At 62.3% G+C, this 13,656-nt stretch overlaps 1 protein-coding gene across 5 annotated transcripts in view; it reads left to right on the top strand.

Moving 5' to 3' along the window:
• The window catches only part of SPNS2 (SPNS lysolipid transporter 2, sphingosine-1-phosphate), a 30,164-nt gene that overhangs the window by 1,896 nt on the left and 14,612 nt on the right, over window positions 1-13,656 (top strand). For 4 of the 5 annotated variants that reach the window (XR_007123273.1, XM_047706367.1, XM_047706365.1 and 1 more), the window contains exon 2: window positions 10,342-10,407. The exons of the other annotated variant lie outside the window; for it this stretch is intronic. Coding sequence is in view for 3 of the 4 variants with exons in the window: in XM_047706367.1 (XP_047562323.1) it covers window positions 10,342-10,407 (66 nt within the window). In the remaining variant the exon portion in view is untranslated. The remainder of the gene's footprint in view (window positions 1-10,341; window positions 10,408-13,656) is intronic. 5 annotated transcript variants of the gene reach the window in all.

Here is a 13,656-nt window from a genome sequence, read left to right as displayed (position 1 = left end):
CTCTCCCGTTCCAGGGAGCTGGAAGCGGGTGCTTGTGGCACCAGATCCTGAGCTGGGCCATGCCCAGGAGGCTCTTTGGTCTGCTCAGCAAGAATACTCCGGACATGCTGCCTGGGACCTGGGGGCTTAGGTGTCCCCCTAAAATGGGGAGAAGTCAGAGAACGCTGGGGACTTCTGAATATAGATGAGACTGAGGCCCCCGTGTCCCCCATTTCCGAGATGGCCCAGGAGGTCGGATGAGGCTGGCACTCGGCCCCCTAGTAAGCCTCGGCCTGGGGGGAGACTTCCCAGTTCCCGCTGGACGCTGAATGGAGCTGCTTCTGGCATTGTGACACTTTACTGCTTGTTTTTTTCCGGCCCCAGACCATCCCTCCCTGGTGTTCTCAGGGACAGTGACTCTGCCAGGGACTGAGGGGAGGGGGTGGGATCAGGGAGCTGTGGAGCTTATCTGCCCAGCCCTCCTCGGGTCCCAGAGTCAGCATGGGAGCACGAGATAGGAAATTTCGAGTGAATGGGTAAGAGGGGGATGGAGAATGGCAGCTAAGAGGGGCGTGGGGCCGTGGGGAGGAAGGCCCGGAAAACCCTGTGCAAACAGCAGGCCTGGGCTGCCTGTCCCTCCCTGTCCCGGCCGGCCCCTCCCCCAACACCCAACAACATACACAGATTTCCTCTCCGGATAAGCCTGGCTCCCTCTCCCTCTCTTTATGGCAGACTCCCCCAACGCCCCTGCCCCGAGTTCGGTTTGTAGGAAGATTCCTGTCTCTATGACAACTGGTACGGTGTGATGTGTTTGGTGGGGGAGGGCAGGAGAGGGCTCATCGTAGGCCCGAGTCCACCTGTCGCTGGCTGCCCCAGCTGGGACACGAGAGGGGAGGCAAGCCCTGAATGGCTCGGTGGTCTTTGACATTCGGCCCACCTGGCCCCAAGAACCTCCCCCACGTGGCCCTGGCCTCCTCGTCAAAGAACGGAGTGTTTCCGTCTCTGTCTTTAAAGCTGTCTTGTGCCTTTCTGTCTTTATGGTAGGGGCCAGCTCTGTCCAAAAGAAATATCATGCAAACCACATACATAATTTAAATATTCCTAGCAGCCACATCAGAAAAGTAAGAAGAAATAAGTGAATTAATGTATTTTATTCAACCCGATTTATCTGAAAGTGTCACCATGTCATCCATATAAAAGCTATCCATGGGACAGCTTGCTCTTTTTCTCATACTGACGTTTGGAACCCGGCGCATGACCTACAGTTGCAGTGCACATCAGATGGGTCCGGCCACGTTTCAGGGGCCACGGCGGTTGGGTCACTGCGGTGGGTGGCACGGACCCCATCTTTGATGCCAGAGTTGGAGTTAGGCTCTTCAGCTTCCCGGCTGGGTGACCTTGGGGGTGTCCCCTGAGCCTTTGGGTTGCCGCATCCTCCTCTCCACCTCCTGGGTTGGGGGAGTCCAGGAGGATGTTCTTAAGCACCTAGGCCAAGCAGACCCCCAGGAGAGCTGCACCCTGTCAGTGCTGTCCCTGCCGGGCCCCTGCACCCTGCCCATGTTTGTGTGGCGTAGTCCCTTCCAGGTCCCTCTGAGAACCCCTCCCTTCTTCAGCAGGCCGGTCTCCATCCTGGGAACTGCAGCAGCATCTGGCTCTGTCCCCGCATTCCCAGCTAATTATGGCCTCTCCTCCTCCCCATGAGAACCCCCTGAGGGCAGTAGGCCTCAGAAGCAGGTGAGAAGGGCCCAGCCCTGGCCCTGGCCTTTCTTTTGGGGTGGCTTCAGCTGAGTAAAATCGACGTAGCCCATCAGTCACCTCTAGATGCTTCGGTCCATCTGCTGTGTGCACAGAGGGGACAGGCACCTATTAAAGCTCGCAGGGCAAGACAAGTGGGACCAGGACCCCACCCCCTCCCGGGTCAGCGTCCTCTTGGTGGCGGTGGGGGTGCATGGCCCCTGCTTCCGGCCAGGGCAAGGGCCCTCCGAGCAGGTGCACTGTGGCTCGATTTGACAGAGGCAGTGTGAGGCCCCCCCTTGGGCACATGGCTCTGCTCCCGGGGCCCCTATGGACCTTGCGGCCCCTGCTCTCCACTCTGAGTCCAGTCATGGCTAGCAGCTCAGGAGGAAGAGAGGCCCGTCTAGAGAGGGTCTTGGGGTCCCTCTCCCCAGCTCTATGTCCTGGTGCCAGGGCTGCCTCTGGGTTCCCCCTCTTCCATCTGTGAAATGGAAGCAGAGCCAAGGGTGTAGGAGGCATCACTGGGCTCCTGGAGACAGGCCCAGCCGGAGGCGCTGGCGCAGGCCTTGTGCACCGCCGGAGAGTGGCTGTTGGGAGCAGAGGCCCTGCCCCAACTTCCCTGAGACCCAGTTTTCTTTGCCTCTGATCCAGCCTGTGGTGGACGGGGCACTGGAACTGGGGCAGGGTAGGGGCTGCGGAGGAGAGGCAGAGCCCTGCCCTGGGGGAGCCCTTTTCTGGCGTAGAAGCCGTGGCTGTGGCCCACAGCAACTGCTCCCCAGCACAAACCCAGGAGGGCCCGTGGGCCTGGCAGGACACCTGAGCTGGGGGTGGGATGGGGTGGGGGGTGCTGCCAGCCTGGGCTTCTGGCTATGGTCAGCCTGGCTGAGTCTGTCTGGGGCTGACAGATGGGGAGGCAGAGGCCCAGGGCCTTGTCCAGGGTCACTTGGCTGGGTGGAAGCCAGGTCAGGCTCCCCGCTCTGTGGCTATCTTTGTGGATAGAGATGGTCCACACCTCAGGGGGCATCTTCCCCTTGGGTGGCCCGGCCACAGCCACGTCAGCGGTAACTTCTGTGGGGCGCGGTGTCCCAGGGCCACATTCCAGAGGGCCTGTCTGGCAGGCCAGCAGGCAGGTGAGCGGCCGGGCCGGCCTGGACCGCCAGGGCCAAATGACTCACCGCCAGTGCCCGTCTCCACACCTTCCGGCTGCGCTCTGGGCCTGTCAGAGGACATGCCTTGAAACATGCTACTTGGTCTGGGACCCAGGGCATTACCAGCCAGCTCTGCCTCTATTTCCTGCTTTGTGAGGAGTGGCAGGGCTGCAGGTTACGGTCAGAGAGGAGGGGCTCCCATTCTTCCCCGGATAGGAAGGGGCTTGAGTTTCTGCCTGGATATGGGGGCCTGAAGCCCTGCGGCAGAGGGGATGAGAGCAAGGGAGGTGACAAGGGTCCTGGCTGGGTCCTTAGGCTCCCTGTATGGCCCTGACTGTCCCCGTCCCCCCAGCCCAGCTTCCTGTTCCTGGCTGTGTCAGACCTGCTATGTCACCTAAGGCAGAGCCTGACCCTCTCTGAGCCCTGAGTGCACCATTGATGGTTCTGTCCCTCCCTTTCTGTGGTTAGGGTCTTGCTCCCAAGGGTAGTGTGAGGCACGTGGTCCCTGCTGCCTGCCCTGTCCCCCCACCAGCTCTGCCTGTGCCCTCCTTCCCCAGGACAACCAGGCCAGTTCCCTAGTGGCTGCTAGCAGCTGAGCCCAGTCTCCCCTGGGGGGGTCTCCGTGGTGCCTTGGCCTCCTTCCGGAAGGCTTCCCAGCTTCCAACCACAGCCTTCAGCACACCTGCCCCATTTTGAGGGGCCGACCTCAGTCATCTGCATGGGGGGCTGGACAAGGTGCGGCCAGGTGCCAGGGGTGGTTAGACATAGTCCCGCCTTAACCCCGCGGGTTCTTCTAGACTGGGGGCCCTGGTGGGTTCGGATGACCCTGCTGAGGCCCGGGTCCTGGTGCTGGGGCCAGTGAGGCGCTTCTCTTCCCACCATGGCATACAACAGGCTGTGGGCCCTGCATGAATGGGAGGGACGGGGGGATGTGGTCTGGGGGCGCCCATCTCCCCCCACACCAGCCTTGGCGGAGGGGTCTCATTGCCCCATGTGGGGCAGAATGGCTTCTGTATGTTCTGGAGGTGACTCTCGGGTCTCCTCTGCAGCCTGGTCCTGGGCCACACGGTGAGGGCCTGGCCCTCTCCTGGCAGCAGGGAGGCTGGTGACAGGAGCCCTGAGGGTAGCTGGGTGAGGGGCAGAGCACCTACGTTGGGCAAGAAGTGAGCAGCATGGAGGCTGGGAGGGCGTCCCCTCACAGGGGTCCTTCTGCTGCCCTGGGGACCGGACTGGGGCCGCGCCCTGCTGACGGCGAGCTCTGTGTACTCATCACGGTCCTGTCACCGTCCAGTGTGGGTTTGCCCAACAGGCTCCCGTGAAGCAAGGAGCACGGGCTGTGTCTGGGATGCTGCCGTTGCCGGGTCGCTCACTGTTTCCAGCAATCATGTGGGCAGTTGGTATGGAGGTGGAGAGGGGTGTTGGGTGAGGTGAGGGACACTGGCCGGCCCCCGCTGGCCTGGCAGCCTCTGCCCCATGTTCCTTTTTGAATGTCCATCTGGCGTCTGAGAGGTGGGAGCCGCCATGGGTCTCAGCCACTGAGGCTTTATCTCCCCCCTACGCCCCGGCCTCATCCAGGGTCTGTGGGTCAGGATAAGCATGGCCCTGGTGGTCTCGGGAGAGTCCCTGAGCCGGGCCAGGGGCAGGGGTGGGGGTGTGTCAGGGAAGGAGTGGCTGTGCAGAGCCCCCAAATTACTAAGGCCAAATTGGTTCCAGGAAAGCTGGCCCCAAATGATAGACTGGAACCTCGGGACAGAGGCCAGGCTGCCTGTCCCTGCCCACTCTGGGCACGGAGACTCGGTGGGAGTGGGGAGGGCCCTGAGCACGGGGGTCTGGGCGGTGGGGGGGGGTTGCTCCTTCCTAGCACCCGCAGGAAGGGGCTGCTGCAGCTGCAGGGCTCTTTAGGGCCACACACTTGGGGTCTGGGTCCTCTAGGGCAGAGGTGGGGCCTCTCCGCGGGGCTGACCCTGAGGTCCCTTCCTGCCTTGTCAGCCAAGGGCTGGGGGCCTCGGCCTCACGGTCCCTGTAGAGAGGACTGCCGAGCTGTTCCCACAGAACGCCCTGGATCTATCCAGTGACGTGGGGGTAGAGGTCAGTGGATCTGGGTGTGTATATGACAAGTGTGGAGGTGGCAAGGATGGGGGGTCCTGGGGAGCTGTCTGAGGGGTGGTCGGAGTCTCAGAGCACGGGCCAGATGCTCCCAGAGGTCCCTCAGTTCCTCCCCAGAGGATGGGGGCAGGATGTGGCCCCACAGAAGCCCTGGAGGCAGGATAGATGCGACTGTGCATGAAAGCAGGTCCGGCTCAGGGACAGCCTTGGCCAGTCCCCTCGGGCTGGGGGCAATGGGGGGGCGGTACCCGCAGGGCCCGCCTGTGGCTCACAGCCCTAGCCATCCAGAGCCAGGTCAGCAGAGCCAGGCCCTCCGGCTCCTGTAATTACCGGGGCGGGAACTCTGGCTGAGCATTGGAGTGGCAGTGATCCTCCCAGAGCAGCTAGCTCTGAGCTCTCCACAGGGGACCCAGTCCCTCTGAGACGGACCAGCCAGTGGCAGGCGTGGCCCATCTCTTCCCAGCCCCAGCCCCTGTCTTTCCTGCCGTCTGCCCCACTTTGGAGAAAAGAACTGTGAGGGGGGACTTTGCCCTGCTCTTTGGTCATGGCCGAGGCGCCCGTCCCTGAGGACATTTTGTAACTTATTGATGACCTGTTGTGTGCCAGGCTATGTTCTAAGCACTTTGTACCGATTAATGCATGGAAGCCTCACAACCAGGTGACTCAGATCTTAGAATTAAGACCTATCACAGAGGAGGATACAGACACAGAGAGGTTAAGTAACTTGCCTTTTTTTCTTTTTTTTAATTAATAGCTTTATTTTGCCTCAATATACATTTAGAAAATAGGTCTAAGGAAAAGTTTCATGAAATAGACCAGAGGACTATATACAAAGTGAAGAGTTCCAAATCAGCGACACCAAGGGCACAGACGGAGCACTCCTCCCCTAGGGCCACAGCAGCCTAGGACCGTCCCATCAGAGGGGAGGCAAGCTCTTGGACGGCTTTTGAGTTCAGCTGAGGAATTGTGCTGATCTTCAGGAGTTTGCCGTTTGCATACTTATTCTTGATGGCAATGAATTTTGTTAGGTTTTCACTACATTTTTGGCCATGTGCTGCATGACTTCCAACACTTCGTTCTCTGTGTATCCAGTATAATACTGCTGCTTTAAGTTCCATTTTCCTTGGCCCAGAACCTTCTGGGACAGGCAGGACGCAGCCGATGCCACCTTGGAAGGGTGATAATGCACCATATCATAGTCAATGAGAGTCAGCTCCATAAGTGGAGAAGCCGAGTTTAACCCAGATGGTCAGCCTCTGGAGGCCGTGCTCTTGGGAATTCAGCTAAGTTGTCTGCTGCTCTGAAAAAGGCAGGGTGAATGTGGGGTGTGGGCATCTGTGTTTGGGGGCATGCCCAGCCCTGGCTGACAAGGCGGGAAGGGACCTCAGGGTCATGTGGTCCAGCCTTGCATCTGAGGCTGGTCTGGGGTGGGGGCTCCCGAGGTCAGTGTGATTTCCTCTTCTACCTTGGTCTTGGGGAGGCCTCCGTGATTGCAGCAGGTCAGGATCCGGACCTGGCTCTTCTGCGGTCTCCTGGGCACCAGCAGTGGCGGGGGGGTGTGACAACGTGAATATCTGTGACCAGCTCCCACACCAACTCTTCAACAAGAGCATCAGAGGAGGGAGTCGGGGGTAATTGGGAGACATGACTTTGGGTCTGGCCCTGGACACGGGTGGAAGCGGACCCACACACACCCCCACCAGGAGGAGGGCCCAGCTGTTGTCAAGGCTCAGAAGCCTGAAGGCTGGGACGTGCATCTCATAGGGGCCTTGGACTGGCCTGGCCAGTGGCTTCCAGTCTCCCTGGCAGCGGGTTGGTGAGTCCCGGGTTCTCCCCTCTAAACTGTTGGTTGTGCGGACCTGGGCCATGGGGCCTCCCGTGCTGGAAGTCTGGGCTTCACTGCGGTGGCACGAGGCAGCCGTCACCCTCGGCTAACCCAGGGAGCACCGTGGTGGGTAGCATTACTGATGTTGGGGTCGGGCCAGTGAACGGAGAGGAACTTGTGGGTGACTGCTCTTGCCAGAGCTGGCGGCCCCGGGCCTCAGTGTCTGCTCCTGAGCCCGGGACTCAGGCGGAGATGTACAGTGCAGGCAAGGTCAGGCTGCAGAGGGGTGCTGGAGACCCAGAAGGAGGCCAGGTGCAGAAGAAGGAGGACTCTTGGGGGTCACTCATGGGGCTGCAGGGGTGAGGGGGCTCTGGGCTGGGGAGCGCCATGAGCCACTCTGGGGATGGGGAGGAGGGTGGGGCCAAGCCACCAGGAAGGCTGGTTTCGGGGGAGACATGGAGAGGAGGACACTGAGTTGGGGATGGGGGGACTCTTGTACAAACTCAGCTATGAAGGAGGGAGAGAGAGGAGCGGCTGGCAGAGGGAGTAAGCCAGGACTGTTTCCACCACCAGGACAAGACTAGGGGCTGCCGTGCAGGAGGCAGAAGGGAGGCCCAGGCCAGGGGTGCCCCAGGGCAGCATCCCCAGGGGGCAGTAGGGACGGTTGGCTTTGGACGAGAGGCGAGACCCTTGGTTGGTGCTTGGGAGGAGTGTAACTGGGGATCAGTGGGTGAGCGCATTTCCTTGGGCCAGGGAGGAGGCCCCTGTGGGATGATCCTGATTTTGGGTCGAGAGGCTGGACTGGCAGCTGTGTCTGTGGGGTGGCTGGGGGCCCCACTTGGCACGCCACAGGCTGGTACAGGGGCTTGGCCTGGGCCAAGGAGGCTGCTCCTGGGCGGGAGGCCCGTCCTGTGACCCCACCAAACCTCAGCCTCCAGGAAAGAGGCTAAAAATAAGGCTGTGGTGGGAAGAAGGGAGGGGTGTGTGGGCCTGAGCCAGGCTGGGGCCCAGAGGAAAATCCGAGACAACCGGCAGGCTGCTGTGACACATGCTTCCCGAGCCAGCGGCCAGCGGATCTCACCCGCCTGTGGCCATAGCCCCTTCCTGGCCACTAAGAGGGAAAATGGCCCCTTACAGCTTCCACGAAGCCCTGTTCCCAGGGAAGGTTCTTCCTGGAGCTCAGGCTGTGGACACAAGCCCAGGCCCTGGGGTGCTGAGCTCCTTTGTCTCGGGCTCTGGCTGTCCAGGAGTTCCCAGGATGTCCGTCTAGATGTGGAAAAGTGTCCTTCCCCCTTCCCAGGAGCCCTGTGCATCAGAGGTAGTCAGGGGAGGCTTCCTGGAGGCAGAGGCAAACTCTGGGACTTGAAGAGCCGCAGGGGTGAGGCATGGTTAGTCAGGGGGCTAGGCAGGACGTGCCCCAGGGAAGATGCAGGAGTGTTTGATTTGCTGGGGACATATGCCATCTTCATGACGACCATCTTGCTATGGCCTGCCTCCCCCAGGGTGGCCCCCTGCCCTCGTCTTGCAGGGGCCCTGTCACCCCCCTCCCACCACTCTGCAGCAGTTCCTGCAGGAGGGGGGCATGGAGCGTCCACTCACCCACTGTCTCTGTCCACAACTGGCTGTGTGGGTTGGCTGGGTGTCACGCCCTGGGCCGGGGGCTGATGAGAGCAAGGGACATGCAGAGGCCAAAGGACATGCTTCTGTGTTTGCTAATAGACCTGGTCTCCCATCTCCTCTCCGACCCTGACGTGCCGGGTGACTAATGTGACATGCAGCACGGGGTCAAAAATCCTAGGTAGCAGCGGGTTAGAAGGAGCATTTCCAGAGTCTCTCATGGTGCTCAGACCTTAGTGGCGACCACACCTGGTGGCCCTTAGGTCCCAGCAGCGGTGAACCCAGAGACCGCGTATCCATGTCCCCAGGTGCCTTCCCCATAGAACTCGCTAATCTGAGTGTGACAAGGGCTAAATAAAGCAAGAATGGGCAGGGGCACATGGGGGCACCTGACTTATTGAGGGTGACGGGAGGGGAGAAACCGGGAAGACTTCCCAACGGAGGAGGTGCTTGAACTAGTCTTGAAGGAGTGGCCAGAACAGCACAGTCCCCAGGGTGGATGGGGATGGGGTGGGCGGTCAGGGGCCTTGGAGAGCCTGGGGGCTGCAGCGGGGCATGGGGGCAGTGGTATTCCAAGGAGTGTGGCTGGCGTGGGGTTGGAGGGGCTGAACCTGCAGCCTGTGGCCTGGTGAAGGCCAGGGTCCTTGTCTGAGGCACTAGGGAGCCATGGGAGAGGCTGGCGGCTTGAGAGAGGGTGGGGAACGGAGGGATTGGATCGGGAGTGGGCGCGAACAGTCTGTGGGGCTGGGAGGTGAGCGCAGGTGGTTCCCCGAGGTGGGGCCCCTTGGTAGCCCCACCGTCCCCAGGCCCCAGACAGGCCCCCGGCCTCCGCCTTTGGGGCATGGCCACAGCCCGCCTTGGTTATTAAGTCATTAACTGGGCCTCACACAGCCTCTTCATTATGGGTAATTATGGCAAATCCACTCGGTGTTCACAAGGAGGTGGCCAGTGTTTCTCAGCTGTCACGCCGCATCCCAGGAAATGGCTCTTGGGGGGACAGCCGCCAACAGGTGCCTCCGGCAGGCTCGGGGCTGCGGCTCTGCCCATGTCGTTGCTGTGTTACTTGGGCCGCGGGGCTGAGCTCCCCCTGCTTTGGTTTCCCTGTCTGTCTGGGGGTGGGGGAGAGTCCCGGCCTTGTGGGCCGGGCTCGTAGGGTCGCGTGGGGCCTGAACCGGGAAACCAGTTACGGCGCGGAGGTGGGCTCCGTCGTCCTCACTATCATCGTGACGAGGGCCAGAGGTCCCCTGCAGGCAGGCCCTGTCATCTCCTCAGCGTGGGGGGCTTCTCCTCCTCTCTCCCTGTCCCTTCTCCGTGCACATATGTGGGGGCCCAGCCCTCCACGGTCCTCTGTGAGAAGCAGGGCTGGGGGTCTCCTGGCTCAGGAGCCCGGTGGAGCGCTGGGAGAGGGAGCGGGGTGCAGGAGCTGGCTGGCCCGTGCGGCCGTGGCTGTCTGCCCACGGTTGCTGCTGACGTTAGCCCTCCTGCTTGTGCCCCTTCTCCATCGCTCGCCCCCCGACACGCTGAGTCCTCATGGGAGAGTAGAGATGGCTGGGACTTGGGAGAAGGACCAGCAAGGCCTCGAGGGTCCCCTTCCCCACAGGAAGCCTGGAGCCCCGTCTGCTTGCCTCGGCACCTCAGCTCTGGTGTCGGGAGAGCGGGGGTGCTGGTGATCACCCCGGGGACAGCCCGGGGGGTGTGCAGGGGGGGGGGCTGTGAGCGCGGCCTGAGACCCCTCTGCCTGCTCCTGGGCTGGAAGGCCTCCTTAGTGACTGTCGGGGGCTGTGTGGCCTCCCCTGAGGGCAGGGCCACAGGCGGGTGGGAGTTCCAGGCCGGCAGGTGGGAGCCGGGTTGGGGACAGAGGGCCGGGTGTGGCTCGGGGGGAGAGGGGAGGCCAGACATGACCTGTAAGCACCCTCTGTCTTCCCCTCACAGGCGTCCTTCTGGACATCCAGCAGCACTTCGGGGTCAAGGACCGCGGAGCCGGCTTGCTGCAGTCAGGTGAGGCCCGCCGCCCCCCACAGGCCCGGCTGGCGTCTCTCTGACTCTTGGGAAGGGACTTGTGCTTCGTGTCCACATCTCACGGCTGAGGCTCCTAGAAGATAGCTTCCCCGAGCCTCTCCCTCTTTCTTGTAAAACAGACAAAGAATAGTCTGAGGGGTCAGTGGGGGACAGACAGGGTGTGGCCCAGGTCCGGGGCCTGGGAGGTGACCCTTCCTTTGGGGTCTGGGGCCTCCTCTGAAGCTGGTGGTCCAGGGTTTACCCTGAGGTTACTGGAGGGACTTCATTAGGTTGCTGTGCAGGATGGTGTCAGGGGAGCCTTGGTGACCATGTCTCCGCAGCACACCCCTCCCCACCCCCCAACTGCTTCCATCGCCCGTTGGGCTGGGAATCCTCTCCCAGATGTAAAAGCAGGAAATCCCCTTGGCCGGTCCCAGGCAGGGGCCTGAGAGCCTGGCTCCCGGGTGAGTTCTGGGCCTGATGTCCTCCGCCCCCTGGGCTGGGGCAGTGTGGCAGGCCGTGAGCCGTTGTCCCTGCCTATCTGCCCCTTGCGGCCGGTCCCATGTGTCCTTTGCTCCTGCCTGACCCACCCAGTGCCCCAAGCTGGCTGTGTGGCTGAGGGCCCAGTTCCTTTGGCTCCAGTTCCCTTTGGCCCTGGAGTCGTGGTCAGATGTGTGGGAGGAAGTCCGTGGTGTGCATTCCAGAGTGTGAACCCCTTGCCCGGCCTGGGCACCCCAGGGAGGGCGGGGTGGAGGGAGCCGGCCCTATCCAGGAACCTGCCTGACCTGTCTCGGTGGCATTCCAGGGAGGGCTGTGCCAGGCCTCCATGGCCTCCATGAGCCCCCAGAGCATCACCACTCAGCCAGGGCCTGCAGCCTGGGCCCATTCCCAGGTGGGGTCCTTGGGGCACAAAGGGAGGGCCTGGTGGTTACAGGGCTCAGCCTGACAGACACCTGAGTGAGCTGGGGCAGGGGCAAGCCTCGGGGGCCTGGCACCCTAAGGGCAGCCAATCCCCACCACTGCCCCCAGCACCACGCTGAGGACATGAGCCCACACCCGTCCCCTGGCCCTTCCCTCTGGCCGGGCCTCCCAGTTGGGCCAGAGCCAGTCAGCCACCCCCAGGACAGGTGCGGCTCACCTCCCAGGCTCTGAGCACACAGTAACCACCACGCAGCCTGGAAGGGAGTGTTTTGGCCAGATGTAGTGGGGGGTGGGGGTGGGAAGGCAGGAGACAGCCCAGCTTTCCAGCCACCCCCACTCTGTGGCCCCTGAGTCCCGGGGACCAGGCCGAGTCTCCTCCCCTCCTGGCCTTGGCCTTGCCGACCGACCAGGAGCCAGGTCTGCCCTGGCTGCCTGCACTCAAGCCCCACTGGTGAGGTTGAGGCCCGCACAGCCTCCCGGGGAGAGCCTGTTGCCATGTGTCCTCGGCTACCTCCCTGGCTGAGAGAGGGAAGTCACGGCGGCCCCCGCTGGCCCCTGGGGACCTGGCTGGAGGGGACAAACAGCCAGCAGCGTCCTCGTCTCTGGCTGCTCCTCCCAGAAGCTCTCTTGGCAGCTTTATGTCCCCGACGAAGGGGCAGAGACCCAGAAGAGCCACGAGGATGTGCGGGCCTGGGATGGGGACCCTGTGTGTGCCACACTCTCCAGGTGCGGAGGGCACACGGGTGGCTGCTGGCTTGTCTGGGTCTTGTCCCCAGCGTCTGAGCTTCTGTTATCCCTGTTCTCTGGGCGGTGGTCTCTCAGAGTCCTGTACCCCCATGACCTTTGCCTTAACACCCGCTCCCCGGTGCTACTGGGCGGGCCCCGGAGCCTAGAAGCCAGGCAAGCTAGACCAGGATGTGACTCAGTGGGCAACGAGGCCAATCAGCTAACAGGCCTGGGCCCTGGGCACCTGTCTCTTCCCCAAGCCCCTGATAAGGTCAGAGCCGGGTGGAGGCGCCCAGATCAAAGGGCGAGGCTGCGAGCAGAGTCTGCTGCTTGTCTGTGGGCCCCGGGGGCTGCTGTGCTCGGAGATGGGGTGGGGAGAGCTGGGGGTCAGGCCTGGGCCTGCCCCTGCCGTTTCCCCAGGACCCAATCTTGAGAGCCGGCTTGGGAAGAGCCTGCTTTTGGCAATCCCCGGGCAGAGGGCTGCCAGGTGGGAGCCGGGCCCCGAGTCCAGGGAGGAGCAGCAGCTCAGCCTCTATGATTACAGCTCATGCCACCCTGGGAAACCAGGAGCCTGCAGAGCCTACCCCCTGAGGGGCAGCTTCTGCCCAGCCCACTGCTGGCCAGGCCCTGGGCTGGGCTCTGCCCCAGGCTCTGTCCCTGCTTTCCAGTAGGAACAGAAAACATGTCCAGTCGCCACCAGGCATAGGGAGCACCTTGGGGCCTGGGGTGGGATGGGGACAGAGCAAGGGGGCAGCTAGCTCTGCCTGGGGGCAGGTGGGCAGGCCTTCCCTGAGGAGGGGACATGCGAGTGGGGCTCGGCAGGGGTGAGTGGGCGTTTGCTCGGGGTGTGGGATGTCCAGTCACCCTTCTTCCCCCGCTCTGAGCTGGATAAAATACGCCCGGGAAACATTTACCTTACGTAGCTGAGCCTGAAAGCCCAAGTGAGCAGGGGGATTCCCAGGGCCAACGCAGAGACCTGGACCCAAAAACAGGGTGGGCACTGGTGTGGAAGCCAAGTGGGCCAGTGCACCCGGCGGCCGGGATCTGTTGCCGGAGCTTGTGACGGTGTTTTTAGTGTAAACATTTTTACGATGAAGAATTTTAAATACACATCAAAAGCAGGGAGAGCTGCACCAGGAATCTCCACAGAGCTCTCGCCCAGATGCATGGGACCGTCTGCCAGTCCAGGACCCAGGCTCCGGGGTTCCCCGGCTCTGAGGATTGGCTCATGCAGCCTCGGCTCCCAGTGTCGCGTGGGTGACCTGGTCACCCCTCAGAGCCCAGGGCAAGCTCCCTGATGTCTGGCTGCGCCCTCAGGCCAGTGACAGTTTGTCTGTGAGGGCACACATCCGTGGGCCAGAAGGGTCCAGGCCCTTCCACATGTAGGACCCCCCAGAGGCAGACCTAGCTGCTCCATGGGGAAGGCTCCGTGACCCGGGGCCTGCGTGGGACACAGATGGCAGTGCCTGCCGAGGACAGAGTCAAACAGAAAATGGGCAGAGCCTGCAAGGAGGCGGCCAGCCGAGGCTGGAAAATGGGGAAACTGATCCCTAAGCAAAGTACAGGCACTAGGTCTGCCTTCAGGGCGTCCAAGCTGCGTGA

The sequence above is a fragment of the Lutra lutra genome, chromosome 16 (genome assembly GCF_902655055.1).
Source record: "Lutra lutra chromosome 16, mLutLut1.2, whole genome shotgun sequence".
Lineage (NCBI taxonomy): Eukaryota > Metazoa > Chordata > Mammalia > Carnivora > Mustelidae > Lutra > Lutra lutra.
The sequence above is the reverse complement of the archived record's forward strand: the minus strand, read 5'-3'. Positions and strand labels throughout refer to the sequence as shown.